This window comes from Erigeron canadensis, chromosome 4 (assembly GCF_010389155.1).
Source record: "Erigeron canadensis isolate Cc75 chromosome 4, C_canadensis_v1, whole genome shotgun sequence".
Taxonomy (NCBI): domain Eukaryota; kingdom Viridiplantae; phylum Streptophyta; class Magnoliopsida; order Asterales; family Asteraceae; genus Erigeron; species Erigeron canadensis.
The window spans coordinates 34,290,957-34,317,775 of NC_057764.1; the positions used below are offsets into that span (position 1 = coordinate 34,290,957).

General features: G+C 32.3%; 4 protein-coding genes across 4 annotated transcripts; 2 read left to right on the forward strand and 2 right to left on the reverse strand.

Annotated features, from left to right (window-relative positions):
• Positions 1–2,160: 2,160 nt before the first annotated feature.
• LOC122596125 (LOB domain-containing protein 37-like) lies at positions 2,161–3,551 on the forward strand. Its single transcript, XM_043768646.1, has 2 exons — positions 2,161–2,467; positions 2,896–3,551. The coding sequence occupies exons 1-2, from the start codon at positions 2,284–2,286 to the stop codon at positions 3,303–3,305; spliced, it is 594 nt and encodes a 197-aa protein (XP_043624581.1). The 5' UTR covers positions 2,161–2,283; the 3' UTR covers positions 3,306–3,551.
• A 5,874-nt stretch (positions 3,552–9,425) lies between these two features.
• Positions 9,426–12,428, reverse strand: LOC122596708 (centrosomal protein cep290). The gene is made up of 5 exons (XM_043769329.1): positions 12,354–12,428; positions 11,468–11,626; positions 11,204–11,376; positions 9,777–11,121; positions 9,426–9,680 (listed from the first exon to the last, which is right to left on the reverse strand). Exons 2-5 carry the CDS (start codon positions 11,561–11,563, stop codon positions 9,618–9,620), a joined length of 1,677 nt encoding a protein of 558 aa, XP_043625264.1. The 5' UTR covers positions 11,564–11,626; positions 12,354–12,428; the 3' UTR covers positions 9,426–9,617.
• A 4,484-nt stretch (positions 12,429–16,912) lies between these two features.
• Positions 16,913–17,489, reverse strand: LOC122594953. The gene is made up of 2 exons (XM_043767235.1): positions 17,397–17,489; positions 16,913–17,298 (listed from the first exon to the last, which is right to left on the reverse strand). Exons 1-2 carry the CDS (start codon positions 17,447–17,449, stop codon positions 16,992–16,994), a joined length of 360 nt encoding a protein of 119 aa, XP_043623170.1. The 5' UTR covers positions 17,450–17,489; the 3' UTR covers positions 16,913–16,991.
• A 5,577-nt stretch (positions 17,490–23,066) lies between these two features.
• LOC122598384 lies at positions 23,067–24,883 on the forward strand. The gene is made up of 2 exons (XM_043770979.1): positions 23,067–23,188; positions 24,200–24,883. Exons 1-2 carry the CDS (start codon positions 23,130–23,132, stop codon positions 24,480–24,482), a joined length of 342 nt encoding a protein of 113 aa, XP_043626914.1. The 5' UTR covers positions 23,067–23,129; the 3' UTR covers positions 24,483–24,883.
• The last annotated feature ends 1,936 nt before the right edge of the window (positions 24,884–26,819 follow it).

A 26,819-nucleotide genomic window follows, 5' to 3' on the forward strand; every position in this document is an offset into this window, starting at 1 on the left:
TCATCTCAATAAATGTGTCATATTTTGAATATTCAGGGTATTTATTTTAACTTTGACTTTAAATATAGTCTTTTGTGTTATATAAACTTTAATGATATTCATACTAATGAAAACACTTTTAAAATACATAAATTCATATAACTTTCGTCAAGTATTATATAACACAGATAAAAAAAATATTTACGGTCAACAAGTTGAATTTTGAAAATTTAAAACATAACGCTTTAATGGACTGAAAATAATGCTACTTTATCACTAATTGTAAAGAAAAACTCTCACTCTGTAGTAATATAGGAATTTGATAAATTTATGTCCTGCATCCAAATTATAAGAAACCATGGACATATTATGTTTCCTTTGAACCAAATAAGATTCCATGAGTCTAAATTATGACTTAAATAAATCATATAACAAAATTAGATGAAAAAAAAAATTAAGGGGCGGTTTCCTTTCATGAGGCTAAAAATTACTATAAAAGTCATTTCATATAAAATGTAGTACATATAAAATGTAGTTATTGTTAAAGTACGTTTTAGAAAAATTGCAAACTACCTTTCTAGAATTACTCGTTTTAAAATATTCTTCCCAAATAAGATAAAACTTCAAACCGTAATTTATTCCTAAATAATAGCAATAAATTTAAATTAAGTGTTTATCTAGTTGGCATGACCTAAAAAACAAAACTTAACCATAAAATTACACATTGGAAAAATGTTGATCTGGCAATTAAAGACTACAGCCACATAATCATTGGACTATTCTCTCTTATGATATAGAGAGATATTTGACTGATAATTAATCATAGGAGTTTTGAGTCCAACAAACCTTGAAACTCTAATTTTCTGGATCTTTATCAGCAATGTTTGATAACCACTTTGGTGACTGTCTCGCATCAAATATGATACATACTTTTCATAATAACAATCTTTAGCTAGAGCCATAATGCATGCTTTCAAATTCATTGACACATCATTTTTACATTATTTTTGTTTTATGATATGGTCCCAAGGTTTTCACAAACAACTAGACCAAAATCCCTAATTATATATATATACACACATATATATAGTCTATGCAAGAGCAAAAGAGAGATATGAGTTTTAAGCCTCATTAGTTAACCCTAAAATCTGACAATGTCACAATAGGATTATTATATCATCGCTATATCTGTATATTTGGAGCTAAAAACTCGATTTTTTCCGTATAGGTTGAATAAAGATACCATGTTATTTATCCGTTAATATGGAAAAGTAAGATGGACCGTGAACTCCCATAATCATCTTGGTTCTTGCATAGTTGCATGATATAATAATACCAAGTAAAATAAGTGGATTAAATGTCATGATCACTTTGAAATATAAAATCGAAAATGGCTAATAAAGTGAATTTATAAAACCATGAGGTTCAACTAGACATAGAAAGTATATCGAGGGGGGTGTGAATAAAATTATTAAAAGGTTTCTAGAGTAATTTATATGTTTTGTGGAATAAGGACGAAGAATACGATGTCCAAACACAAGGGGGGCGGCAAAAGGATCCACACAAATTTACACAATCGAAACCCCTCATAAGAAATATATCCACACAAACACATGATATTGCGGAGACACGGAGCCGCTCCTGCCCAATACCTTTGGAACACCACCATTACCACACACGTCTTTCTATATCTATTCAACCTCTTTTAACTTAACCATAGTTATTTCTAACCCCAATTAACCACACATCAACGAGTATTTTTTTTTCTTCCCGTGTATAATTTCTATTTTTGTAAAGATAAAATAACAACTTCTTATATCTTTTGTTTGAACTTACTTTTATAAAAAGTGTACTTGTTAAAATTAGGTAAAACCTTTGGATTTCTTTCTTTCAAAAGGTAAATCGTTCATGTCATTATGATTTATGAATCGAAGTTAATAGTAATAAAAGAGATCATTTAGATTTTATAAAAACACATATTCCCTTTTGAGAGAAACTTATATATGAAATCACATGATGATTCACTTATTTAACTTTTTTAAAATATATTTTCCCATGCTGCTAAAAATGATTTTAACATATACTTAAAAAACCAATCTTATTAAATATTGTATCCACCAACAAACGACCCAATAATTCCCAAACTTCCTAAATATTATCTCTCTCTGTCTATATATGTCCCTTTACTCCCCTCATATCTTGCACATACTTGTTCCCACTTTTCATCAGAATTCCTTCTAATTATCATCAAAAAAACAACATTAACAATTGGTATATGAACATCAAGCCTCCACATCGATCAATATGAGTTGTAACGGCTGTCGAGTTCTTCGAAAAGGGTGTAACGATAATTGCATTCTTAGACATAGTCTTCATGGGATCTCTACTCCTCAAGCTCAAGCCAACGCCACGGTTTTCGTCGCTAAGTTCTTCGGCCGAGCCGGTCTCATGTCCTTCCTTTCCTCTGTCCCTGAATCCCAACGCCCTGGTAATTATAATTTACTCATATATGTTACCGTCTAACTAAGTGACCCAATAAAAATAATTGTACCTAGCCAACTTTAGACCTACAAGTTAAACATTATTAATTTGTTCTCTAAAAAAAGTAAATCGGCTAGTGTAAAAAAAAACATACCACAGTAACTTCTAATACAAGTTAATAAATGACAAAAATAAAAAAAAAAAAAAATCCATGTAACAAAAACATGTACGATAAAATATTGTCCATATATACTTACTAAACTACTGTATTATTTTTTTTTTAATGATTAAAGGTACAAGTGTCTAGTGTGAAGTTGTAATTACTAATTACTAGTAATTACTAGCTCGTTGTGTGGAAGTTATTATTTCGTACATAACAATTATTTTTGTACATTTATGTGACTAATTTTTGTTTGTTGTTTGCTTTATTTATAGCTTTATTTCAGTCTCTATTATTTGAAGCATGTGGACGAACAATAAATCCGGTAAACGGAGCAGTAGGTTTGCTCTGGACCGGGAACTGGCACGTTTGCCAGTCCGCGGTCGAGACCGTGCTCCGAGGCGGGAGCATACGCGCCATGCCGGAGCTATTTTCCTCAGTTGGAAATACAACCGGTGTTAATGAAAATGAGGATGCTACATCAGAAGACATAAATTGTAACTTTGATGTGTCTAAACTAACGGCAGAAGATCTGAATTTAGGACTTATTACGTCATCATCAGGAAATGAGAACTGGAGTACCATGATGGATAAACGGAGATCGGTAACGCCGTCTGATGTGTCTGAAACGACGACCTTTGATTCCACTTGTAGTGAAACAAAGCTTTTGAGACTCTTTTTATAAAGAAAATTAAATCGATCTATAGATATAGCTAACTGCTGTTTCACAGGCTAATTATTTATCCTGTCATAAATTTGTAGTTTTTTTTTTCTTTTCTTTTTTTGATCGGCAAAGAGATGAGAACTATATATGAGATGTACGTTGCATATATAACTAAAACATATGCTACGAATATAATATGTGGTTGATATACTACAATAATGTTTCTGAACTATTTATGATACAAATATTCGATTATTAATATTCAAACATCCAAATTGCACTATTATTTTATTTATGATTTTTATTATTAATTATGCGGTGAGTTTTGATCGGAATACGTTCATAAATAATATTATTTTTGTTTTATATCATTTGGAATATAACGTTTAGTTCTTGGGAGTCGATTTTTTTAAACATAAACTCAATATCTTCCGTTACATTTTGTTCTTTTAGCAAAATGTAACACCCGATCAGGCGATCAGTGTTGTTAGTTATGAATTTAATAGGAACTTGATACCGTGAGACCAGTGAGCACTTGTTTTCGTGAGATGTATAAATGTAATAGATGGAGGGTAAAATTTGTAAATTGTGAAAAAAGGAGAAGCTAATTGGTGGGTTAAACAGGGGTTGATGGAATTTGATTGGCTCTTGCATCCCATCAGGGGGCATGTCCAAATTAGATAGTATGTGGATGAGATGCAGAGTATAAAATATTTGATAGTGGTGGGGTCCAAATATTGGCAATATCCATTTCAGGGGGTGGTAGTAAATATTAAAGGATGATTAGTAGGGGTGAGTATGGATCAGTTTGGTTTGGTTTTTGCCTAAAATCGAAATCAAAACCGATCCATTCGGTTTTTAGAAAAACCAAAACCATTGGATTCGGTTTTTGTTCGGTTCGGTTTCTCGGTTTTCCGGTTCGGTTTGGATCGGTTTCGGTTTTTTTAATAAATTTTGTTTTTTAAGTTTTTTAAAAATATTATGTTATAAATTTAACTTTCAATACAGAGAAGCTTTTTATTAAGTAATTATATTTTTTAGATGTTAAAATTTGTATAACTTTTATAAAACGAATTGTTTTTACTGCACGTTTTTATTAAAAATATACAATTTGTATTGATTTATACAATAAAAAGATAAAAAGATTAAATTATTAACATATTTATAAATTATAAGTTATAAATTCAAATGTAATATGATATAAAAATAAAATAAATTAAAATATATTTAGTTCGGTTCAGTTCGGTTATGATCGGTTTTTTGGCATATGAAACCGAAAACCGAACCGCTCCGTTCGGTTTTTAGAAAACGAAAACCAAACCAATGGATTTCATCCGGTTTTCGGTTTTTTCGGTTTGATTTTGTCGGTTTTTTTCGGTTTTTGGTTTTCCGGTTCAGTTTTTGCTCACCCCTAATGATTAGCATCAGCAAAGAAAGTGACGACAATGAATTAAATAGAACTCTTTCTTTTACGCATACCTGACATAAAAACTAAAATTCTCGAAAACCCCTTAATAATTCACTCTTATGAATGTAGGAAGTGAGATTTAAACCCTGATGGATTTTTTCAAGGTTAAAAACCTTACCAATAGGCCACCAACCCATTAACTAATTAAATACAACTTATTTTCAATTTATTTGTTTTATCATTTTAACTTTTAAAATTTGTCTAGTTTAACCATTGTGTGACTCAAATGAGTATTAAAATAAGATAATAAAATCTTGTTATGACATGTCATGGTTTAGCTTGTAAACTTGTGCAAACGATATGAGGAATGTTGAAACCTTAATTGTATAGTGTCTTGAGAAGACAAATGTAAATTTTAAATGGTATCTAATAATGCTTGTAAGCTAAGTTATGGTATGTTATATTTATCTTAAGAAAATATTATTGTCCACCGTTACAATATTCGAGTTACACAAAAAATATAAGTTTCAAAAGTTCGTTTGTTATTTGAAACATTAAAAGTACGATGGTTAAAATGAGACAGAATAGATTTTGCCTTTTTCATTATTTTATATCAATACCTAAGAAAGTATGAAAGGAAGAAACAAGTAAACTACAAGGTTGGTGGCTAATTAATGGTAAAAACTTAACTTTTTGGCTGTAGAATTACAGATACATGAAGGTCTTAAGTTTAAATTCTAAATTCTAGACTCAAAAAGTTATACACCCTTTAGCAACAAAGTTTCATAGGTGACGACTTCACTATTTGTAAGGGTGTTAGCATCACCTCCATCCACCCCTCACTTATCATTCACTTCCAACCAATCTTCCTATGCCACCTCAAATCCACTACTAATTCAAATTTTATTGGCATTGTCACCACTTATTACAGTTTTATTTTTAATTTTAAAACTAAAATTCCATTAAACATTAACACATTACATAATATTACTAAAAACATAAAAACATTACATAATAAAACTAAAACACATAAAAACATTCAAAAAATTAAAAAACAATATATATATATATACACATATATATAAATCATCACATGTTCTACTCTTCAATATCGTCGAGATATGGTAAATCTTGGGCCGCAATATGCTCCGTGTCGGAGCCAAAAATGTGTCTTCTCGTCCTGTATCTCATGTAAACGATCATGCTCATTGTTCGGTTGGACCCGGGGATCTCCAATATGGACCGGACTGATAGCGCGACCGGCGTCCTGTATAATCATGTTGTGCATTATGACACATGCATAGACGAGGTTCTTTATTGCTTTCACCGAGTGTTGTTGAAACGGTCGACAAAGGATACCCATTTCTGCTTGAGAATACCAAAGACGTGTTCAACATCCTTTCGAGCTGACTCATGTAGCCGCTTGAACTTTTTCTCGTTCGGATCGGTTGGATATTTGTACGCTTTAACAAAAGTAGACCATGTGAGATATATGTCATCCACTAGATAATAGCCACGTTTGTACATGTGGCCATTCACAATGAATGGGTAGTTAGGCGTCGTGCCCATATGCTCGGAGAGGAACAATGGAGACTGCTCCAGAACGTTGATATTGTTAATGCGTGCCATATCCACAAATCATGAGAAGTCGTCGCCTCCATCAACTCGATTGGACACATTTCTAAACGAAATGTGTACAATCTAGGCTCCCAACATATCAGGTAGGTGATGTCTCTTCTCATGTGCTTCGTACAATCGCAAAATATCATGCGTTGTTGGTTTACGCAAATATTGTTTCTCATACATCTCTACAATGCCGTTACAAAAAAGCTGGAGACATTCACGTGACGTTCTTTGAGCCATCTCCAAGTACTCATCATACTCATCCGGTAGGTTACCGGTTGCAAGCTGCCTAATGACGGACGTACATTTCTGTATTGCGGTAAAACTCTTTTTTCATCCTACCATTATAACCTCCATGAAAATACTCATACCGCAACTCAAGTGCACAATCTTTAGAAATAAACGTTTAGGCATACGATACATATCCTCAAAAAAATCTTCATCGAATTTTGGTTCATCGGAAAAAGTACTCGCGGAAAAATCTTTCTCCAGCTTCCCAACGGTTGTGGTTAGCAACTTTACGCTTTGACCTTGCCGTAGAACTTTTAGCATCGGCCTCAAATCGCATCTGCAAATACTTCCAAACTACTATCATCAGATCATTCAAACGGTTCATCTAGTAAAACCGTAAATTCAAATCATTTTGCCATTTGTGAAAATGAGTTTGTTTTTGTGTGTGTGATTTGAAATGGAAGAAAAAAGGTGTGGTATATAAAGATAAATAAAAAAAAAACACAAAAGTACCAAATCTAGCCGTTAACCCCCTCCAACGGTCACAAGGCCGTACTTTCCACGCGAGTGGAACTTCCACCAAAAATCGACCGCCCACACGTGTATCGGCGGTGATGTTCCACGCGTGGTTGCACCAACCACTCGGCTTTAACCCAGCTGCCAACATACTAACACTAGTCAATTTGCACAATAAGTCGACTATATCTGGAATAAAAGAAAAATGGAAAACACAAAACAAGAAGTGTGAGTCAATTTGACTAAACATGTAGGGTCCAATTTTCTGGTGCCATCCAACTGTTGTGTGTTGCTGCATATGCCCAGCTAGCCATATGGTAGGTCCCTTTCTTTTCCTTAATTATGAAAATGTCAAGTTAACCACTCTAGATAAATGAATTACTTAATTCATGTAAACAAACACTCAATGTTTGCTTGTTTACAAAAACGCTAGCTTAATGTACAATTACCAATGCTTTAAATCTTCTTTTGATAATAGAGACAATGTTAAACTAATACTAAGATGACCTAGTAATTGTACTAATGAGATCCTAGGTTCAATTTATAAAAATAAATATTTTTGGTGGTTAGTAACAGAGTTCAAAAACAGGTTATGGAGATATCCCGTTTAAAAAGCATATAGATGAGCCAATGATTCATCCTCTTGGGGTAGCATAATCCGAAAATTTACCACATTCAATTCATTCCATTTCTGTAATAATATAAAAATCAAAGAAACAAGTTTTCATAAGAAATATGATCAAATCTTTAGTGATTGAAGTACTTTTTTTTTTTTTTTTAATTATGAATAAAGGTTTCCAATTTAAACCTCACAAGTCATAGAAAATTCATTTGAGACAACGTCTGCATATATATCTTGATCATTCGTGTGAAATGAATTTTTTGCATAATCGTTCGGTCACTAAAATAAAAGTCATTCTGAAAAGCATACCAATATATATCCCATCATAGTGAAAAGGATCCAAATGAATCAGAAATGAATCCTATGCAATCATATATATACTTGATAATATCATATTGAGTGTGTTTTTTAATCTTTGTGAAAGGACACTAGTACTAATATAAGCCTAGAAAACAATATATTTTGATTCCCTTTTTTGATTGACAAAACATGGCTTACGCAACAAATATAATACATCCCATATCTTTGTAACCAGTTTATTATCATATTAAGACCATACCATCCTCGTCGTTGTACAAGTCTTGTTTTGTTTTTATGTGTAATATAATACAGGTGACCGACAATTACATGGAGATCATAGTGTTACAAGGTTAAATAAATCGCTCTAATTACATATGTCAATATATACACATCGGGTCATCGGTGCTCTATCTTCCGTGCACCAAAGAGATTTGTAGCATATACGTTCCCAATTTACGGTCTTGGACATGTAGCATTTGTTACCGCAACATGTTATATATATATGCCGGTGTTTATATGTGCACGTATATAGATTTATTTATTTATTTAATTTTTTTTTTTTTTGGAGGTATTTTGCGTTATTGGTATTACCTCTAGGCTCCTAGGGAAGTCTACATGACATATTAATACTTGCAAATTATGCTAATGAAAGCTTTCTCTTTTGCTTTAGCGATTGCAAGCTTGATAAGTTAACATCTAACTCACATCACCATCAGGAATAATAATATGGATCCGAAAAGAAAGCAGTTTAGAAAAATCGGAGGTGATATTGAACTCAAACAAAGTTGTAGTGCATTGATGAACCCGCTACCTAAATTATCTGAATAAGCTAATATTAAGTTGAGAATTATGTCTTGATTTGGGTTTTGGGTCTTATAGATCTGTTTTTCGGTTTTTGTTGTTGTTTGAGAAGTGGCAGTCACAATCCAATATTCCAGTTAATATAAAGTATGTTGAATGGAGGACTTGATGGGGTTGTTTCAGGTTTCAACTCTTTCCTTTTCTTTGATGATACAATCCGCGACCCAGATGGACCCAAGGTTTGACAATATTTATGACATCATTTAGCGTTCTAACAAATATTTGTCCTTAAGATGTTTAAAAGATATGTATGCAACTAATCACCCTTTAATAATCCTTGGTATTTTATGAATTCATGTGATTATGTAATTCATGCCATAGATAATGTAACTAATAATTCTTGCCATGGATAATGTAACTAATAATTCTTTGTGCTACATAACAATATAAGATAATACTCCTATAATAAGGGGGCACCCAAGAACACTTTTGATGACTTTTAAAACCAGATTACGAGACAAAGCAAACAGACAACATGTAATGGAAATGGTCCACACATTAGGCATTATGAAAGCCCCAACTTGAACTGCTTTTTTTGAGGACTTATCAATGAAGTAAGAAATAGAGGAAGCCAAAACCATGACTAAGCCAAAGGTTCATTGATAGTTTGATAACTCTACAAATAATGCCAGAATCGTATTCATTGACAATCAAGTTTAGAGAAACTGAACATATAAAAGATGACGAAGGTACGTTAAGACTTTACAAAATGAAAGATAAAAGCAAAAGAAATGTTTCTTTTTATCATCTGATGGCTGAATGGTTTGACCTTTTAAGCCGCCCTTCCTTGCTTGGCCACTTTCCTTTCCTCTTCTTCGGCTTTAAGCCATGCAGCCTGTAAAGGAAACAAAAACAGCTAAGTTCCCATATCCAAGGTCAATCACACAGACAGATCGCATATAGCAGAAAGTTGAAATTAAATGAAACTTACCTTGTCTTTTTGAAGTCTAGAGACATGTGGGCGCACGGAGTTCCCGAAACTCACACCACCCCACGCTTCTTGCAACTCTCTCTCCCTTGCTTCTCGCTTTGCCACCAATGGGTTTTTCATCTCATTAACAGGTTGTTCCACAGCAACAGCCACCTTTTCTCTCTCGAGTCTTGATTTATGCTTTACTAGAATTTGGTCCAAACTACCTTCACCATGCTCCAAATCCGACTTTCTGTCTTTTCTTTTCACTTTTACATCCTCATTCGTGTCCCTAAATGCCATTTTCTCTTTCTCAAGTTTTGAAACATGCTTTACCAAAATACTATCCAATCCTTCAGCACGGTTATCAGCATTTAGTTCATTTTCTTTACTCCTTTCTTTATTCGTGTCGACATTTTCTTTTTGCTTTTTTGCTTCTTGTACCTCTCGTTCAAGACGTGACACACGTTTCACCAAAACCTGATCGAGGCTCGGTACATCTTTCATTTCGTTTTTCAATCTTTCAGATTTCTTACCCTTTGGCTCATATTCATTCCCAAACTTTCTTTTGCTCTCTTCTATTTCTTTCTCGAGTTTTGAAGTGCGCTTGGTTAGCATACTTCCCAAGTCAGTAACTGAAGCCTCTGGCTCTTTTGAAATCTTCTTATCTTTATCAGATGTCTCTTTAGTTCTAGCATTCCTTGCATCTTGTATCTCCTTTTCAAGTCTGGTCATCCGTTTGACCAGAAACTTGTCAAGTCCTGGAAGCTCTTCTTTGCAAGAAACCTTCCCATCATTGATGCCATTTTCGGCTTTTGCTAGAGCAGCATTCAAACCACATGTTGCAACTATGGTGGCGAGAGATGCAAGTTCTTCTTCCTGCAAACACTTCAGCCTTTGAAACATCATATCAACAAGGTTTTCCCTTTGTTTCTCCTTGGACAATTCCATCACACTTTTGTGGGAATCTGATTCAAATTCAGGTGCAACATCTGAATCATATTCTGGAGCGGAGTCATATAGATCTTGACAGTGTTCATCTAAATCAGGATTCTCACTGATTTTTTTCAAGATTTCTTTGAACTCTTGTTTGCCTATGGATGCACAGGTTGAGAGCCTGACGAATGCAGCTTTCACAGCAGAAGCTACCTGTTTATCCACCTCAAATGCTGTATCAAACGACGTTGTAACCTTATGTGTAGTTGATTCTCCTCCATTTACAGCAGATGTTTCAATCTTACAATGTTTTCTAGGTAAATCTTGGATGTCATACATGATTACTCCAATTTCATTGGCAGATTCAAAAGCTTCAGTGGCAGTTTTTTCTGCTTTCACCAAAAGATCTTCGGCTTCTTTACTTTCAATCCTGTGAGCACAAAATCAAGTAATTAAGTAGAAGTTAAATAGTAACATAAAACAATAAGAATTTGCGAGGATTTGTAGATAACCTAGCTGCACGAAGAATTCGACACCAGGATGCTTCAACCAGTGCAGCCCTTCGAGCCTCGATTGCCCTGTGAGCAGCTTCCCTGACAGCCATTTTTTCTTTTAAAACTTTTGAGAAATGGGGATTTGTGTCACCAAGTGTCTCGTCTAGTGTTGAGTTCATGCCATCCACTTCCTGAGATAGATGTATTATTAAAAAATCAATCATATGGTTGGGCTTTTCAGACTAAATGCAGTGACCACAAAGGCTTGATATGTTACACTACCTGAAGCAACTTCAATTTTCTTGTAAGGTAGGAATCCCCTTTTTTGCGTGGAAACCAGCTGAGAGGTGAAGTTTTACGGCGATGTGGCTTTTTCATCTGAGCTGTCAATCTGCTAAGCAGCCTCGGGCTTGATTGATTTCCTTCTTTTGATACCTTATTCTATATTTTCCATGGAATAATACCCAAAATCAACAAAATTTAAATCACAATAACCAAATTCCCCGTGATCTTATTAAGCATATTTCAAAATAATATGAAACAAAAAAACCTAGCTATATCAACTGGATATGAGTTTATAATCACAATTGAGATCGAGATACACAAACTTTAAAACCCAATTTCAATGACACACATCACATAGTTCTAGAACATTAACCTGTATCAATATTACAAAAAAGTTGTATCCATAAAATGTTTTCATCAATAGATGAACACAAACTAGGCGAATAAGCGTGTCGTATGATTCAAGCACCTGTGCTTTTTCTTTTTTTATCACTGCATTTCTAAAATATGTCAGCAAGTAGAGGATACACGAGTGCTAAATCAAATCTTTCGTGAAATGATAGCATCCATCAAGCACTAACTTTTAAACCAGGACTAACTAAAACTCGCTCGTTATATATAATCTATGCATATACAACGTTGCGGTCTGCAACATATCTTACTCAAGTAACATACATCAATAAACATTTCCTTATGTTTTCCTATATCACCAACTTCGAGTTTAACTTAAAACGAGTTGAATTTCACTTATCATCAATAATTAGGGGAAATCGATAAACAAGCTTAAAGCATAAATAAAATTAGGGTTTGTTAATGGAAAGTTAGTAAAATTAATAAACAAAATAAAAGTAGAGATATAGAGATAGATATACAACAAACATACCTTTAAAGGCTTTGAAGTTGAAGGCAAATAATCATTATCTGAATTGTTATCAACACCAGATTTTTGACTGATTTGTTTTTCAATACAACCCAAATCCAAACACCCTAAATCCATTTTTAAATTTCAATTTATTATTATTATTATTATAAGAATACTTGATTGAATTATTGTTAATATTGATTATTAATAATATCGAAAATCGAGATGGAAATATATATATTGTTGAATTTGTGTATAAATATAGGTTGAAGATGTGAGTGATATGATTTTTTTTTTTGGAGAGTAAAGAAGAAACGAAAGTTCTTTTTGAAAATTATTAATTAAAAGGAAATGAATTAGAGTATCCGTTACATTTGTTTCATAACGGCCCTCAAATCATGTGGATTTGATTAGCGTGGGACGGCGGTGCAGGATTCTTATGGTGTTTCTCAAAAATGATGGACTTTACTTGTTGGCTCCCAGATTTTTAAAGCCCATTTCTATATTGGATTATTATTGGCTTCCAAAAATTTCTAGTTTTTAGAAAAATATCAACCCATCCATCAAGTGTTCTATTCGTATTAGTTTTAACAAAAGTTTTATTTTAGATATATATATACTTTAAAAAAATATATATACTTATCTAAAAATAATATAGAGTTTTTAGAATATGGGTAACACTCCGGTGAGAACACTTTTAAAATAAGAACGGTGAGAACACTTAAAAACATCATTTTGATGTATTAAAAGTCCATAAAACTAATATAGTGCTTGACTAATTATCATTATTTAAGTGTTTAACAACACATTGATCCATCAAAATTGAAAAAATCACGTTTTTTGTTTTGTGCATCCATCTTGGATGCATATTAATCAAAATGATGCATCCAACAAAAAACGTGTAACACCCCAATAATTTTAAGATAAATGAATTAACCCCTTTTTGTAGTTTTGACATTAAAATAATTTCCCAGTATTTTATTTTTGGATATGGGGTTTATTTAGTTGGAACTTTAGCGGATAGCGGGTAAAATACCCACTATTTTTTATTTTGGGTCGTGGCATTACAGGAGGGTGCCAGCCTCCCATCTTTTTCCTTAGTCACATTTCCACTTTGCTCCCCATCATTTCTTCATGCATTTTCTTCCTAATTCTTCAAAAATCAAAGCTTAATTCCTTCAAATTCAAGAATAGAAATCATAATAATCATCACCATCAAATAATCTTCATTCAAGAATTGAAAAGTTCGGGTTTGTGGGTATTGTGGTGGTGGCCGAATTTCAAAGAGAAAAGAAAGGAAGAAGAATTTCCAACTTAAGTCTTGCATTAACTTATTGTTTATTGAGGTATTGAATTCCCCTAATTTAGTTTTTATCTTCTTTTGAAATTAGGGTTCATGGAGTGAACCAATTTGGGGGTTTTTGCTAGAAGATGAATTATGGTTATATTCTCCCCAATTCCTTAGTTAACCTAGTTGTCATTGAGTTATATGATGTGTTTGATTATGAAATTGATAAGTTCAAAGTAATATTTTGACTTTGCAAGAAAAGGTGAAATTTTTGCTAGTTATTGAAATGTGGTTGAAAAAGGTAAGATGAACTACCTAATTTTGTTGTTAAAGGTGGAAGTAACTCAATGACAAATGGGTTGGGTTTTGGGTTTGGAAAAGGCTAGTGAATGAGAATTTGGTAATTTTGAGCAACTAGATGAAATGGCCACATGTTGGTGGTAAAATGAGATTTTTAGCAAAATGATAGATTATTGAGATTGATGAGTTAAAAAGATTGAGCTTTGTTAAGTGAAACTTGATTTTAAGCCAACTCAAGGAAATTGAGTTTGGGAGAATAGGAATGTTAGTGAATCGTTAGTTTGGCTAAGTGAGTTAGCCAAGATTGTGAATAAAGTCTTATGTGCATATTGTATTGAATTGATAGGTTGAAAGCTTTGCACTTGTTGTTGCACTGTTGATTGTTGATAGTCGCGGAGGATGTGAGTACTCTTGCATACCTTTATGTATACGTTGGGTCAATCGACCACATCATGTTGAAGCCTTTTGTCCATGTGTGGTGTTGACCACATCATGTTGAAGTTTATTTATCCATGTGTGGTGATTGATTCGGCGTAGGCCCATATGGGGCATAGTGTTTATGAGGCCTAAGAACCTCCGGGGCCTAAGAATCCCGATAGTTAATCATGTTGATGATTGTTTAGCGTATGTGGATCCATGTATGTTTTGTTAGCGCAAAAGTGAGTATGCAAGTGATGATATGACGGTATCATTGGCTACATGCGATAATCTTTTGTGTTTTTGCCCTCCTTCGTATGTATAATTGTATGCAAGTTTATTCACTAAGCATTCGCTTACGTTTTAGTTGTTTACCATTTTATAGGTGGTTCCGGAAGAAGGAACTAGGTATTGTTGATTTGAAGTTGTTGACTTGAAGTGTTAGTGACTTGAAGGTATTTGGTCATCCATAGAAGAATGACATTTTGGTTAGAAACCTAGTTAATTCCCTCTCAAACTCTTGGCTCTTGATACATGTGTCTTTCGAATGAGAATGTTGTGTATGATGTATTTTAAGTCTTGAAGTCTTGACTATTATGGTGGATTGAAGTATAAATCATTTTGGAGTCAACTTGGTCATTTCGTCACTTTGGGTAAATGCGGGCGAGTGACCCGCTTGGTTGTTTTAGTGTAAATTTCAATGGTTAAAGTTTCGAATGTAGTAATTATGTTGTAAATTATGTCATGTGAAGGTTTGAAATCAAATTTGATGTGTGATGGAACTTGTGTTTGAGTTTGGATAAGGTTGTAAATGAGTTAATAGTCAAATTTGATGTTTTGTGTGTGCAGTAAGAGTACAGACGCAGACACGGCTGACCGTGCTTAGCGTCTGCAGTATTTCCTCTTGGTGTTCAGATTTTGAGAGCACGGACGCAAAGCACGGTCGATCGTGCTTGCGGCCGCAGTTTCTCTATCTTCGAGCAAAATTTTTCCGAGCTTCATCCGATGTTTTCAAGGTCTGAAATTTATAGGATATGTTTATTATAACATATTAAGGTGTTCTAATTTGTTAGATTTTGAATTTGAACATTTTGAGTTTTTCACCTTATTTTGTCTAAAAATTTTCTAAATATGGATTGGTCAAATAAAGTCAACTTGTTAAAAAAAAAAATGGTCGAGTCGAGTTGAGTTCTTTCAAAACGTGATTTTTTCGATTTTGACGGATCAATGTGTTGTTAAACACTTAAATAATGATAATTAGTTGTGTACTATGTCAGTTTTATGGACTTTTAATGCATCAAAATGTAGTTTTTAAGTGTTCTCATTTTAATTTTGTTCTAATTAAATAATTGTATAGCAACACATGTAACAAATTATATGTACATGTTTGATTTAATTTATTCCATAAAAAAAAAAAGACTTAACTCAAAAGGGTACAATGTAGTTTTATCCATTAATCGACTGATTTTTAATATTTTTCTTTCCGATAATGATAAATCAACCTAATTTGTATCCCTAATAATCAATCAACCTAATTATAGGATGATGAAATGTGAAAAAATCAGTGGCAAGATTAGGAAAGAGAATTAGTGGTATCCATATGTCAATTTCTTAAAGTTTTAGGTTGATTTTTAGGCATATGAGTTAGGTGATTAACATTTTTTTTTTCTTTTAGCTATTGTATATAATGGACAATAAGAGGGTGCCCAATGGGGCTTGTCCCTCACTAGTCCGGCATGGAGGGACTAGTCTACACCATTGGGTGAGACTAGTTCTCCACTCGTCCTTGGTGCTCGTCCTGGTCACTAGTCCCTCCAGGGACGAGTCTTTTATTATTATTATTTTTTATTTATTTTTTTGTTGTTTTAATGCTATATACAAAGAAGAAGACAAAAAAATTAGTGGGTCCAAGATTAGTCCTTGAGGGATGAGTCCATTGGGTGCATTTTTGGGGGATTAGTCCTTGGAGTATTTTTTGTTGATGTGGCGCTGACAGGGACTAGTTTTTGGGGGATGAGTACTCACCATTGAGTACCCTCTAATATTGTTTAATAGATTATATTTATTCAAACATATATTATTTTTAACTAGACAACTCTTAGGTGATATGTTTGTGTTAATTAAGTGACAAAAGATGACTTAGTTGAAATTAATGTCACATATATATTATTTTTATCAATATTTTTAATACAGTAATGTTTGTTCACATACATTGTGTTTTACTAACTCTTCATTCAGCATATAAAACAAACAATATTAATACTCATTTGTCTATATGGATAATGTATATACTAATAACTGACATTTTATACTGATGATAATATTTAACGAATAAGAAAAGGCACAGATACTTATTGGATAAAAAGAAACAAATAAGAATACTTGCGTAAGACATGATATCGACCCTACAATAATCGCATGCATCTTTTACTTACAATTTCGATTGACTAATTAATTATAGGTAGTCCTTAAAAAGTTGCATAAGTACTAATTGATGTCACGTACGTACACTCATTTATTCATACATTTAACTTTTAATTAAGTTCTAATTAACTTTAAATTTTCACTAGCTAGAGTTGTAAAGATAATAATACTATAATAGTACCAATAATACATGTTATTATATGTATTTTTAATGATTAGCGAGATTCAAACTATAGTTCGGTGTTCCTAAACCAATAGTTGTAAGTGAAGGTTGCAGCACCATCAGGAACATCTTTCATAACCCATTCGTGACCTTTCGGATAATATATTCCTGTACGAGGATCCGGAATCCAACAGCTTCCTTCAATACGTTGTCTATCTTCTTGTTGCATTAATTGTACCTTAATATTATTCCTAAATGATTGCATCACTACCGCTTCATGCTTATTACTATCATCATCATCATCCCATCTAGCCACCTTGCTGCTTATGCAACGTCGTCCAATAAGTGTCTTGTGATTCATGAAACTACTCCTCCTGAATATATATTTGTTACAAACATAATAATGTAAATCATTAACAGTTCAAATAAAAAAAAAGACCTAAAGAAAACAAAGAGAATGAGAGCCCTCTACCTATGAAGTACATTTTTTATGGTAGTTGCAATAAGTCCACCTATAATAGTCATTGCTCAAAAAGGGGAATTGAAATCGATGAGAAAACTTGTTCTTTTTCGAGTACAAACTTGTTTTTAAGTGCTTTATGATCAAACACTCAGAAGCCTCCTTTTATAGAGGCAATAAGATAGATGCCGATATGAAATAGTAAAGAATTCTAAAGAACATATTCTACCATTCATTGTATTTTAATTTGATTTAATTAGTTCCATAAACTAACCAATATTACGACACATGAAAAGCAACATATGTAAGTATGCTTCTATAATTCAATATGAAAAGCAACATCTCGATCTCTAAAATTATATTGTTCGAGAAGCATTAATTTATTCAATGTATTTAACGCTACCATAATCTAATTTTTTTTCTTAATTTCCTTTTGCTATGTAGAGGATGTTTGTTTGAAATGAAAATAAAAAAATGGAAATAGTTTCATTTCCTTGTATGAGAGGGGTTAGAATTTGAGACACGAAGATATAATTTTTCATGAGATATAAAAATGCATGTGATATGATTTATTTCACCTATAATAGTCATTGCTCAAAAAGGGTTTGATTATTTGGAGTGATAAGTGTTTTTTTTTTTCTTTTTGTTACTGAATCATTTGTAACAATTTATAGTTTACATCTCATATTTTAAAGTAGGTACATAGTTTTACCATGATAAGGTATATATATATTTTAATATAGAATACTGACTAACTGTTAAAAGATAATTTCACTGTTTGAAAAGAAATAAATTTCCCAGGTTTGTAGACATGTGGAAGTTAAATTACAATGAGATAATTCAAAAGCATGTAATATGATTTCTTTACTTTTAAGAAGAAATAATTCTCACGTTCGTGGGATACTTAGAAAGTTAGAAGTCAACTTTTTAGTTGTTCGATCATAAATTACATTACAATTTGAAAGTAATGACATGAAATATATTTTTTTAGAACGAAAAAAAACTTAATTAAATAATAAGGACCGAACTAGCAAGATACTAGCGGTTTTTGAAAATGATAAATTACATTACAATTTGAAAATGATGGCATGAAATATTATAATAACCTTTAGTTAACACTTAACACGATTGGGTTTTAAATTTTCGTTCCATCATTATAGTTAAAGTTAAGCCTCGGGCGAAATCTAGAATGACTATATTTCAACAGTTATATTTCTAGATTGTATTTGTACACTTTTGCCTCTAACTGTTAGAAATCTGATAATAGAAAAATATATATATATATATATATATAGGTTTTAGGTAAAATAAAACACGTATTAAAGTAAAACAAATAAAACAATAGGTTTTTCTTCACTGAAAATCATCGTGCATCATAAAAATCATAGGGCATCAATTTCTTCGTGAATCTTCATGTATCAATTTAACCATGATCTAAGGGTTAAGATCTTGTCCTATTTATTTTACTCTAATACTTGTTTTACAATACTCGATCCCTATATATATATATATATATATAAACAACAAAAGATTTTGAGCACGTGATTAAACACTATTCTTAAGGAATATTAGCCTCCACTATTCTAACGCTGGTGGTTAACAGACTAGTTTACTCCCATGATTCACCCCAAATACAAAGATTAAACAACATAGTTTTAATCTTTTTATATGAACATTGTATATATGTATTTGTATCAGAGTAAAAAAAGAAGGAAAAAAGATAATGAAAATACGTCCCCTATGCGGCTATGCCTGTATATATAAGAGTTTTGACAGTTTTTAAATTGTCAAAAACCAACCCAAGGACAATTTTGGATAACCACCAAAAACTTAAAACCGTGTTTTTGATTTTATCCATTATAAAAACGGGTATTAAAGTTTCCCTCCAAAAAGACTTTATCCATCTGAATACTTTAATCAAACTAGTTTTTATAAACACACTTATACTTATATCTCCTTCCAATGTGAGACAAACACACAATACATACTTAGCTAATAAATTCAACACTAACTAGCGTCTTACTAGCATGGCGTGCATTTATACTACATCATAAAAGCATGGCGTGCATTTATACTACATTATAAAAGCATTTGAAAGGTGTTTTATCCAATATAAATCTAGTTTTGATGTACACAACCGGTATGTATGTATTGTATGATGGATGTCAGTATGAATTGTATGATGGATGTCGATATAACATGACTCATACGACTAAAAACGATTCAATGGAGATTAATTAACGGTACAAAATCTGTATTATGCTGCTCGATCGTTTAATTTATTTTAAGTTGACATAGAATTTAAAAAGATACTACTATATGCACAGCGCGAAGCCAGATTTTTAATTATATTCATCTATAAAACGTTGGCATATAAAAAGCATCAAGAAAATCCTATATTCCAACCCATGACTAAATGGAAAAAACCAGTACGTGCTCCATTGATATATATTTCATTAATTATTATTATTCTAGTCACATCTTTGACTACAAATAAAACACATAAAGACATACAAGAATGACGCAATTAATTAGGGGAATTTTATATGGAAGTATAAAATTAAATGAAAGAAAATTTGAATAGCTAGTTTATGTTTTACCATAGGATGAAGAAAAACTGAACAGAAAAACCGAAAAATCAAAAAATCTGACAAAAGCTGAACTGAAAAACTGAACCAATCAGATCCATTGGGTTGGGTGTTAGTTTTTTAAAAACCCAACAGATTGGGTTCGGTTTCTATTTGTGTGATGTAGAAGCTATTTCTTAATTTGTGTGTTATTGGCACTAAAAACTCAACAATTTCGACGAACTTAAAAGATATAATATTGACTTTTTTTTGGGTGTTGAAACTTGTAAGGTAACATCAAAAATGTGATTTTTTAGAGTTCAGGGTAATTAAATGGCTTTTTTTTTCTCTATTTCTAAAAAATAATTTATATCTTGAAATATAGGTAAACTAGCTTGTAACCCGCGTGAAACGCGGATAAACCATATAAAAATAGTTAAACTTGTACATATAAAAAGCTGACAAAAAATATAAAAATTAAAAGGTATAAAATACTGAGAGAAGAAAAAATATACCGTACTGAGGAAAATATTTTCTTTAATAATTATATTTATCTTGTATTTTAGATTTATCTTGCATTTTAATGATCCTTTAAAGAAAATCCCTAATTAAAATATGGAGGGTCGATTATAATCATCATACTAATAAAAAATCAAGAATTTGTAAACTTATAAATAAAACCCTTATTAAAATATGGACCAAAGTTAAAATATATTCGTTTAATAGGGCGTTTTTTATATTGTTTTGTTATCAAAACATTGGACATGCTTTTTTGTAAAAATCCGTTTGATCGCACTCAAAAGAGTGTTTTTCAAATTGCCTGCAATTAATCTATAAGCAATCTATTATTTGAATAAAATAGCGAAAGTTGCAAAAAAAAAGTCGAAATTTATGAGTGTTCAAAAAAATTGTGAAAGTTGAAAGATAAAAACGTCTTTGACTAAAAATACAGTCAAAGATGATGCAAGCATTTCGATCCAAGGGTGGTAGGGCTTAAACTGAAAACCGAACGAAACCGATTGGTTTGGTTTTCCGGATTAGTTCGGGTTTTGGTTTCATATGAAAAAACTGATAAAAACCGAACCGCACCAAAAAAAATATTTTTATTTATTAAATATTTAAATGATATTACAATTACAATTTGTAGGTTAGCATACAATATTTCATATCTCTATACTTCTCCCACCAATGCATACCCTGATACTAAATGCACACTGTACAACAAGAAACATATAGTTGTATTTTACAATCAATAATAATTCAGTATTTAGCCATTTGACAAAAATATTAACTATACTTTTTTAATTTGCAAGTCCTGAGTAAATCACAATACCCATTCCTACTGTCCAAAATAAAAAGGAGGTTACTAAATAAAGTGCATAAATTATTTGTACATTTACCATAAAGTTTAGGGGTGAATTTTTAATATGGAATGTGCAAGTTTTTTATGCACCTTAGGGCTGTATTTAGCACTTCTCAAATAAAAATATTAAAAATAACTCAAAATTGATAATAACGAATACAAACACCAACCATTTGAACTTATAAAACTTATTGCGTTATAAAAATGTGTCATTCGACACTACACAAAAGTAAAAATAAAATACCGAAAAAAAAACTGACAAACCGAACCGAAGCAAAACCGTAACAGTTTTTAGTTTTCAAAAACCAAAAGTATCGGTTCGAGTTTCAGTTTTAGGGCAAATCCAACCCAAACCGACTCAATCTCACCCTTAATAAGAGATATGATCGAATGTTTATTGTAGAAATAAACTTAAATTCTATCATTTGTATGTAAGTAACTTGTTATTTTATCTAATTTGTGTAATAGATTACCGGCTAAATATGTTGTTAGCCATTACCGATTGATATTTCCCTTGTAATTTGTGTCTATGCACAAATGTACATATTGTATAACAAATTATGCATAAATATTCATTGCATATAGCGACAATCGAATTTAGCCATTTTATTTCATAAATTGGATAAGTTACATATAGACTATCAACACGATTTAAGTTTATTCATACTATAAACATTCATTCAATCATAGCTGATCCCTTTTGGAAAAAGCAAAGCTTAATCTATCACGTAGTGTCGTAGTACAAGGGTTACACAAAGAAATTTCATATTTCAATGTATATAATCCTCCAGTAGCCGCCATGAGATACGAGGTTGCATACACATAACTTAGGTATGGTTCGCCATTAATTATTGGTTCTAACTTTTTAGAAAAAAAAAATGTTAAATGAACCATTAAGACTTTACTTAACGTATATAAAAACATTGTACCTTTTCATATCAAAGACTATCCTGAATTTTATGGTAAGTGTACAACTATTTAATTCATTTTAGCGAAACTGTTAGCGAAACCGTTAGTGTTTCGCTTAACAAAACCTTTATTATTATGGAAAAACTTAATTGGTATTTTTTTTAATACCAAAGTAGGGATTAAAACTTATTTGGATGTCATGTATAAATGTTTTTTAAAAAAAGGGGAGAAGGAAAAGTTTTGAAATTGCGTAGATCGATTATCCCAAACTATATAGCCAAATGAGCATTTAATCGAAGGGTGTATATATTGTTCTGTTATGATTATTTTTCCTGAAAGAAAATCTAGGACTAGATTTAGACTTCTTGATTCCTAAAAAAAATGAGTGATTTAAAATCAAGCTAATTTTGCCAATAAGAAAATTCTGTGTGAATGGGATAAGATAACTATAAGACTGGACTTATAATTATTGTTCTTTATAAATGGATGATCAATAATCAAAGTTTATTTTGACACGACCCCATAAATGGGAAACAATAAACATAAAGCATGTAACCTGTTAAGTACACAGGCGAATTAGTTCTTCCCCAACAAAACACTTCCAAAGGAGATTATATTCCTTGGCTTAATTAATTTAATCCATTCAAAAGAGTGTGAAAAATAGAATAGTAGCATACTAACATGTTGCTTTTCATGCCCCCTATTCTAGAATTTACAGAACTAATATACACACAATGAATGGAAGAATCTGTGCTTTATAACTTTTTCTTATTTCAACCGTACCTTATTGCCTCCATAAAAGAAGACTTGCATGCACTTTGATCATCATCCATAAGAGTTTTTCTTTTAACAAGTTTGTACTCGAACAGGAAAAACAAGTTGTCATCGATTTCAACATTTTGAGCCATGAGTATTATAGGTGGACTTATTGCATCTACCATAAAGAGTGTAGTAGTACTTCATAGGTTAGTCTCTCATTCTCTTGATTTTCAATGTTTTTCTTTTAAAACTATAAACGATATGATTCGAAGTATCAATGTGATCATTGACATCATCGTTCCCTTTCTTCTCTATGTTTTTTTCATTTACCTATAAGTGGCGGAACCAGGATTCCTATTGACTGGTAGCACAAATTTTTTTCACTAATCTCGCATCCGTGCAAAGTAACCTTAACGACTTGATTGTTACGTTTTTTAAGCAGTTTTAAGGATTTTTCGCTATTTTATCGTTTTATAAGAGTATTTACCACTTTTGTTAGTTTTCATTTCTCATTTAGTGGCACAAATACATCTTTATAAGTTTTATTGCTATAAAATCTTTCAAAAGTTTAGGATTATCTACATTGACCGGTATCTCAATCTATTTTACCCGTAGTACCATTAAAAAATATAACGTATTTGGAAGAAAAAAAATTATACTAAATAGGTTGAACGGACCCGTAATCCGGACCACCCAAGGTAGTTCCGCCCATGCGATAACTATACCCTTTTATTAGTTGTGTTTTTGCCTCTGTATCCTATTTGAAAAACTACATTTCTTTATCATCCATCATATTCATTATTACAAGTTTCCTAATTATTATACTATAAGAATCTACCTTAATTATGCCATTATCAGAGTGCTTGAAAATATTTAAACTCATAACATCCAACCAGTGGCGATCCAAACATTTAGGCCAATGGGGGCTAAGAAAAAATTCGTTGCTCACCGTATTGTTCTTGGGCTGGGTTCTTACTTCTATTTGGGCCAAGATGTATCGATAAATAACTATTCTTGCGTTGTGTTCTTTCTTCTCTTAATTTGGGCCAAAATCAAGTGTAAAATATTAAAACGTATCAATATTTTTTACTTGTAGTTCATTGGTGCATCCAACTTATGAACATTTTAACAGTTCCAATTAACTTGACACAAAAAGTGTGTGCATTTTTTACTTCATAATTATCATATAACAAACTAACACAGGTATGTTGATGTAGGAGGAGTGGTATCATAACTACCAATAAGACAGTTGTTGGACGTTTCATGAGCAGCAAGGTGGCTGCTAGATGTTATGACGATGAACATGACGGGCAGTCATTCAAGAATACGGTACAAGATAGAAACCACGAGGAACGTAAAGAAAGCTGTTGGATTCCAGATTCTCGAACAGGAATATATTATCCGAAAGGTCACCAATTGGTGCTGAAAGATGTTCCTGATGGTGCTGCAAGTTTCACTTATACTTATTGGCATAGGAATAGCGATCTCAACGGAGTTTAACTAATTTCTATATATATTCATCAACTATATATACCATTATTATGGCTTCTGTTCGAATGAGACTCATGGGACTAGAGTTTAAAAAGACCGATTGTGTGGTGCGTGTGCTTGAAGATTATTGGGGTGTGCGTGGAGATTTCTTTTTTTTTTTTTTAAGATGGATGCTGATTAGTTATGCGAGTATATTTTTACTAGCTTGTTTCTTTGCCTATTTTATGCGATTTGTTGCATAGTCTTAAGCTAGATCTTCCTAGGTTTTCTTGTTTGGTTTCATTTTATTACTTATATGGGGCATATGACATATCCCATATATGAAGTTATGAACTAGTGTAGCTTTACTACTTGTAGTTTATTATTTTGAGTGTTGTTATAAAATTCAACAGGGATTTAAATTCCCTTTATCCAAAATAAATAAATATCTTTATATATAGATCTCTATATAGATATTTTTTAGCCTTTTGGGTAAAGACAGATCACCTAACACTACTACAAAGCTGGGAAATTCCGACGGAAAATTCCGTCGGAAAACCGTCGCTAATCAGCTTTACCACGTCGGAAAAACATGTGTGGGTAACTAGTTTCCGACGGAAGCTTTCTGTTGGGAAATATTTCCGACCGATATTCCGTCGGGCGTTTGTCGGCGTATGATTTTAATAGTTCTTAAAAAATCCGTCGGAAAATAAAAATTACCGACAGAAATTGCCGACAAAATTGCTGACAGATCTTTCCCCGACAAAATTGCCGACAGATGTTTCCCGAAAAAATCTCCGACAGAATTGTTTCCGACATATTTTGTAAAACGTTTCCGACAGACTATTTGTAGCTTTCCGACAGAAAATAGGATGTATAAAGTCTGTCAGAAAAATGTAGCTCATTTTTCAATTTTTTAAAATCTTTATATTCCCTGTAGTTTTATAAACGAAAACCAACCTGAATAAATAAAATAGCATAACAAACACGCCTAAATTGCATTTCACATATCAAGATACAAAAATCGCCAATTGTAACTTGTTCAAAATACAATGGGATCCAAATCCAAAAGATTTCTTAGTTCCAAAAATACATAAGGCTAGATTATATTCATACTAACTTGTGGCACCTTGGCTTTGCCCAAATCCAAAAGATATCTAAGTTCCAAAATTAAACGAGGCTAGATTATATATTTTTGGCACCTTGGCTTTGCATAAACTGTGTAAAAACTTTCATCTGATCTTGCAAGCTTGACATCGTTACTTCTCTTTCTTTTTCTCGTTCTTGCAACTCGGCGACCTTGATTGTCAATTCTGCTGATTTCTTTTCAGCTTCCTCGGCTACTGTCTTCTGCCTTTTTAATTCTTCTTTTAAACTTTCAACCTGTGTAAAATTGAGGATATACATAAATAGACTAATCAGCAAAGCCAAGGTATTTCTAGTTGATTTGTAGCAACAAGCAGCAGCAAGCAACAACAAGTAATGTTTCTGTTTGGTTTGTAGCAATAACAACAGCAAGCAAAAAAGAGAAACAAACTATGGATAGGTTTGTATCATTGGAGTTAATATATCACAAAGTAATGTTTTTGTTTGGTTTTTAACAACACCAACAAAAACATAGCAAGCACAGATACAAAAAAGATCAGGAACACAACAAGCAGCGACAGCATCACAAACACTACAAAAATAGCAAGCCGCAACAGCAAGAAGCAAAACACAGCAACAACAGGAAACAACAACAACAAGCAGAACACCTCATCTTTATAGACTAACGGGTTTAGGTCAGAATAGAAAGAAAGAAAAAAGGGATCTCATTATCTCAAGTAGCGGCCGAAACACAACACTCAAAATAGCAAAATGACAACCACATCAACGATAATAGGATTAAGTAGAAGAAAAATGGAAACAGGAGTAGATTCTAGTGTAGCGGGTATTAAATGAGCAATAAGCACATAATATGAAACTATTAACTTGACTAGTAGTATTAACTTTGAATTACCAAGCACTAAACTTAAATCACACAAGCATTTACTAGAGCAATGTAAACAACAAATAACTAACCTCTTCAACGTGACTTCCATACTGACTACAATTCTTCAATGACACTCCAACCATAGCCAAGATATCCTTGGTCGCCCCAAATAAGTTTCCCTTTTTCAACCCCCCACATGCCTTCTCCCAAAGATTTAGAACAATTTCACTAGGGTGCTCATCATTATCAGACCCAAATTCCTCCACCAAAAGTCGATTATACTCGGCCTATAGTATTTAGAAACACAAATTAACCAACTAAATGTTATAGCTTATTTAAGACTACTATTTAAAAGAGAGATTACCAAAACGTTCTTAGCTTTCGGATTGGTAAAC